The 5,802-nt window shown below is 61.1% G+C and overlaps 1 protein-coding gene across 1 annotated transcript; it reads right to left on the reverse strand.

The window, feature by feature from the left end:
• Positions 1–1,123: 1,123 nt before the first annotated feature.
• Positions 1,124–4,567, reverse strand: IRX3 (iroquois homeobox 3). The gene is given in 5 exon segments (XM_051629465.1): positions 1,124–1,471; positions 2,177–2,243; positions 2,764–2,995; positions 2,997–3,887; positions 4,346–4,567. Coding segments are annotated over 5 exon segments (1,467 nt in total). The 3' UTR covers positions 1,124–1,416.
• Between the last annotated feature and the right edge of the window lie 1,235 nt (positions 4,568–5,802).

The raw sequence follows: 5,802 nt of genomic DNA on the forward strand, positions 1-5,802 counted from the left end.
GGAAGAAGAGCAGGCGGGAGCTGGCCAGTGAGCCCTGCCTGCCCCGGCTGCCCCTCCGGCCGGGGGCAAGGGATGAGCACGGCCACCCGCGCGCCCCCACTGCCAAGGGGAACAGAGAAGACAGGAGGGGAAGGGGAGGGAGCCTGCTCCTCCCACCCCCCCACCTTGGGCTAGTTTTCCTCTGCCTGCGAGGCGGGGGGGGGGGCCGGGGCTGCCGCTCGGAGCGGCCGGACCTGTCCCGCATCGGGCAGGTTTTCAGCACTTTGCCGAGGAAACGGAGCTACAAGTTCTCGAGGCCGCGGCTCGGCCTCAGGCGCGGCGGGGAAGCTACGGGGCCCGGGGCGAGGCGAGGCCGACGGACTAGCAGCCGGGGACTGCCGGGGCCGGTGCGCGGGGCAGAGGGGCGGCGGGACAGGCCGGTGTTTGCCGCCGCGATGCAAATCCCCGAAATCGGAGGGATGCCCCGGGCCCCGCCGCCCGCTCCGCGCAGCCCCGGTGCCGCTCAGCGGCCACAGCGCGCCCGGGTGACACCACCAAAACTGACCCTTGGGATGCGCACGGGGACGGGGAAACAACACAACTCCGCTTCCCGCCAGCTGCGGCACTGACGACCCCCGGTTTCTCTTCAATTAACCCATCCCGCGCTCCGCAGGGGAATCAACAGCAGGCACGCGGTGATACGGTCCGGGGGCCGGGCTGGGGGGGGGGGGATCCCCACTGCCGCCTGCCTCCGTCCTTCCCAACACCCAGCGCCGTCCCCCGCTTCCCTGGGAGCGGGCGCTGCCCCCGCAGCCGCGCAGCGACTCGCTCCCCCCGCGGCGCGGCCGCCCCCGCACAGCCCTGCAGGGGGCGCTGCGGCTCCAGCGTTCGGCCCCGCCGCTCGCCCGGCCCGGCCCGGCCCGGCCCCGCCGCTGCTGCCGCCCGGCCCCGGCAAAGACCCGCTCCGCCTTCCCGCACCCCGACCCGCCGCCGCGCAGCCCCGAGATGCGTCGCACACCCCCCCCCCCCGCGCCGCGGTCTCGGCTGCCGCGGAAAAACAGTCACCGGCGGAAGGGGGGACAAGGGGAGAAGGCGCGAAGAAGGGGAGAAAAATAACTCCAGAGGTGGGAAATGTAGTCAAAGTGGCAACAGTTTATTTATTAGCCAAAAATATATACTTTCTTGTACAATTTGGTTCACACATATGTACATTTTTACTGTATGTACAAAAACAACAACAACAACAAAAAATCGAAACACCTAATTCTCACTGGACTTCCAAAAAACCTCACAAACTCAGCTAATCCAGATGATAGTACAGAAGCGGGTGTTGTTTTTTTTTTCCTTTTTAGTTTTAATATACGGACATGCTTACAAGTCGTAACTATACAGAGATTTATTTTTTTTACAATCATTACAACAACAATAAAAAATTAACTATGATGATGACAACGCCGATAGAACCATAGCGGCATCGAGTTGGTTCTGAGGCCTGGAAAAAATGACACAGAAAAAAAAAATAAATAGATTTAATAGGCTTGCTACTCGGATTGGGCCGGCACTATATTTTAAGTGTTGGTAGCGCTGGTTTTGTTGTTATTTAAAAAAAAAAAAAAAACACCTTCTAAATATAAAAAGTCTTAGGAGTAACTTAACAGAAAATGTATTTAGCTACGAAAATACCACGGGCCCGATCCCCGTGGTTTCAGTCAATCAAAAGAGCGATTGATTTCAGTGACTGCTACGCCGAACTCAGGGCAGCGAGGTTCAGCCGCTTAAGTTTTCATGCCAGCTGGGGGGGTTTATTTTTATTTATGATTTTTCTACTGCCGTGGTATTTCTCCCTGAAGCTAAGCGACACCGCCGGGGTATTCTCGGCGTTCTGGGCAATCCGGTGGCGCTCGGGGGGAGCCCGGCGCTGGCTGCTCTCGCTGCGCTCCCTCCCGCCCTGCTCGACCCCAGCACCGCGACCGCGCGGCCCCGTTGCTACCGAACGCAGCTCGGCCTGCCCGCGGGAATCGCTGGTAAAAGTTCAGAAGAAAGAACAGGCGGGGGGAAAATCAGAATAACCCACCACGCACTCAGAGGAAGAACAAGAAACCGCCCTGGAAAAGGAACTAAAGAAGCGGAGAAAATAAGCTAACCATTTACAACTCCCTCTATATATCCCTAGGAGACGGAGGAAGCAATCTCTTACCGCCTCTGCACTGGCTGGAAAGCTGTCTTTATTAACTTTTTCTCTACTTCCAAGGCACTAGATCGATCTAAAAAGAGAAGAAAAAAAAAAAAAAAAAGCGTTCCTTTATAGGCCCCATTTTATTTCCCTCCCATCCCTGAATTAAGCCTCTAGACTTAAGATCTCTTCTTAGCAAGTTGCAAATACGACAGAACGACCACTTTGCTGCCGGAGTGACCGTCAGAAGGAAAATACGCCAAGCCCGGAGCGTGCCTTACGGCTGGGTCCTTCCCACAAAGACGATTTGAGCAGCAACAGCAACAGCAACAAAAATTAGCCCCGTCGGAGGAAGGTAATTTTCGGGCTTTGAGACTAACCTGGCGAGGAGGTCCCCCCCGCCGCCGCCTCCCCCGGGGGCCCCGCGGCCGCCCGCCCGCCGCCACCTGCGCCCCGACGGCACCGTGAGAAAACGGCGGGGCCGGCGCCCCCCGCCTCGACCCCTCGCACACGGTCCCGCGGGGCCTCCCGCGCAGCTCCGCGCGGCTCCGCCGAGCCCCCCGCAGCGGCTGCCGGCCCGCCCCGTCCCCGCCGCGTCCCTCAGCGGTCACCTGCTCCGGCGGGTTCCGCGCTCTGCGCCTGGTCCGCGGGCCGCGGGAAAGCGGCGGCGGCGGCCGGAGGGGCGGTGGGAGCGGCCCCCAGCCCCAGCAGGTGGGGAGTGTTCAGTAAGGCCAGCGGGTGCGGGGGCGGGTGGTGGTGGTGGGCCGGGAAGGCGCGGTTGGTCCAGTTGGGGAACTTGCTCAGGGGGCAGGAGGAGACGAGTCTGTGGGGTGGCGGGGGCGGCGGGGGGGGGCAGCGGCAGCGGCTGGGGGGCGGCCGCCGGTGGGGAGCCGCCGCCGGGAGACTTGCGGGGGTTGTCCGGGCTGGTGGCCGTCTCCGCCAGCGACCAGATCTTGGGCTTCGGCAGGGTGCCGGCCAAAGCGCCGTCCGTCGGAGAGGAGGCGGCGGAGGAGGAGGCGGAGGAGGGGGGCGAGAGGTGGTGCGGAGGGGGCTGGAGGGGCGGCTTGAGGGGCTCCAGGCCGGCGGGGGCGGCGGCAGCGGGGATCTCGCACTTGTGATGGTGATGGTGGTGGTGATGGTGGTGGAGGTGGTGGTGGCGGAGGTGGTGCGGATCCCCCTCGGCGGCCTTGAGGTAGCGCTCCTCGGAGCCGGGCAGGTCCTCGAAGCCCTCGGAGCCCTCCGAGTCTGTCTTGGAGTCGGAGTGCAGGAGGTCGGCGTCCTGCAGCTCGTCCTCCAGCTCGTCCTTGTTGCTCTCGATGTTCTCGGTGTCGATGTTCTCCAGGTCGATCTCCTCCTCGTCCTCCCTCTTGTCCTCTTCCCCCTCGTGGTCGCTGCTGTAGGAGTTGCCCTCCTCGTCCGTCCTGCTGCGGGGGGCCCAGGTCATTTTGTTCTCCTTTTTGAGCCGCCGCCGGGCGTTGGCGAACCAGGTGGAGACCTGGGTGAGGGTCATTTTGGTGATGATGGCCAGCATGATCTTCTCGCCCTTGGTGGGGTAGGGGTTTTTCCGGTGCTCGTTGAGCCAGGCCTTGAGGGTGCTGGTGCTTTCCCGGGTGGCGTTCTTGGGCCGCGAAGGGTCCCCGAACTGGTACTGCCCGTAGGGGTAGAAGGCGGGGTGGTGGTGGGGGAAGGTGGCGTGCTGCACCCCCGGGCTCTCCTTCAGCTCGTACTGGGCGCCCTGCAGTGAGAGGGAAGGGGCTGAGCGGCGCCTCGGGCCCGGCCCCGGGCCCCTCCATCCCGCCGCCGTTACCAGGAGCGGATACCGCTGAGCAGGAGCGCGGCGGCCGGGCCGAGCTGCCACCCCGCGCCGCCGAGCTCCCCGGGCCCGTCTCGGCAGAGTGCCGGGTGGCTGCCGGTGCGGCAGGACCGGACCCAGGTGCGGGGCCGCCGGCAGCCGCGGCCAGTCCCCGCAACCGTCAAACCCTGCGGGCGGAGGTGGGGGGAAGCCGCGGGACTGCCGCTCCAGCCCTTCCCCGCTCCGGCGGCTCTCCCGGGGCAGGGCGGCGATAACGCCCGGACTCCCCTGACAGCCCTCCCGGCGTCTTCCCCGGCCGATCCCCAGCGCGAACCGCGTCCGGGCCGGCCCCGGTCCGAGCGTCCCGGCGAGCGAGCGGCGAGCCCCGGGGGGCCTCTTACCAGCTGGGGGAAGATGGGCAGCTCGGCGGCGTAGGGCAGGAAGGCTCCGTAGCCCTGGGCGGCGGCGGCGGCGGCGTAGGGCGCGCCGTACATGGAGGAGAGCACGTTGGAGAGGGTCCCGGACGGGGCCAGCTCGGCGCCGCCGCGGGAGCCGCCGCTGCCCGGGCGTTCCGCCGGGTAAATCGGCCTGATGTACTGGTAGCCCAGCTGGGGGAAAGACATGGTGGGGGAGCGGGGGCAGGGGAGGGGGGAGGAGGAGGAGGGGGGGGGGGAGAAGAGAGGAAGAAGGCAGAGAAAGGGGAGAAAGTAGCAGGGCCGGGAGCGGAGGAGGGAGCCGGGTCGCTCGCCCTCGCCGGCCGCCCGCACTTTCAGCGCCTCCCGCAAACTCCGGCGGACATGGGGGGGGAGCCGGGGGTGCGCGGAGGCCGCGGGCTCCCTCCTGTCCTCGGTCGCCGCGGTAAACGATCCGATCGCTTCTTTCTTCTCTCACTTTTCCTATTGATCTGAGTGGACCCAGGTCAGGTCCTAACAGATTGCCTGAGATTATTGGGACTCTGGGCTCTGATTGACATTTCTAGTCTCTCACAAGCCCCTCCTATTTCTTTTAAGTCTCTCTCTCCCTCTGCCTCCCTCTCTCTCTCATGCCCAGAGCTCTCGCCGGGTTTGTCACTAGCTGCTTTTTTTTTTTTTTTTTGCTTTTTTTTTTGCCTTTTTTTTTTTTTTTCCCTAAATCTGTTTACTGACGTCGCGATCTTTTATTTGAGTTGCTTTCAAATCTCGTTTTAGCGATCGCCAATCAGTTGTGTGTTTTACAAAGGTTTAACCCTGCCTCATGGTATTCTAATTATATAGAGATAGATTTAGATATAATTTCTTTCCGAGACCCCCCTCCCCCGGAGCATAGGAAGCCAGGGTGAGTGGCACACGAGAGGGACAGGAAAAAGTTGTGACATTCAAAAATAAAGGCTCCCTCCTCACCCCCACCCCCTCTTTTCAGGTTTTCAAATTTACAGCTTTTCCTTACCCGGGTTCATTTTGTTTTCTTTATTAAGATATTCCTTCCTTCCCTTCCCCCTCACTGGCCTTAGCGAGGGTCACATCTCCTGATATAGATTTGAAATTCTATTAGATTTTTGTGAAAAATTTGCATTTCCAGAGTTACCTTGAAATTTTTCTTAATGTACTGAATCTTTAAGGAGTTCTCTACGTTTTGTCTGGGCTAACAGTGGGCAGATACAGTGGAAAAGCGAAGTTAATTTTCCTCCTAATAAGGGACTTCAAAGAGTTGTAGGTCACAATTTTACATCAAAGGCAGAAAAGAAGGCAAATTAAAATCTTAACAAAGGAGAGACGGGAGCAGCCCTCTGGGCCATTAGTAAATAAGTGGTGTGAAAAAAGGGACAATGACAGGCACTGGAATTAAACTCATTAACACCTTTTTGTCTTGGTGCGAAATC

The sequence above is a fragment of the Apus apus genome, chromosome 11, assembly GCF_020740795.1.
Source record: "Apus apus isolate bApuApu2 chromosome 11, bApuApu2.pri.cur, whole genome shotgun sequence".
Lineage (NCBI taxonomy): Eukaryota > Metazoa > Chordata > Aves > Apodiformes > Apodidae > Apus > Apus apus.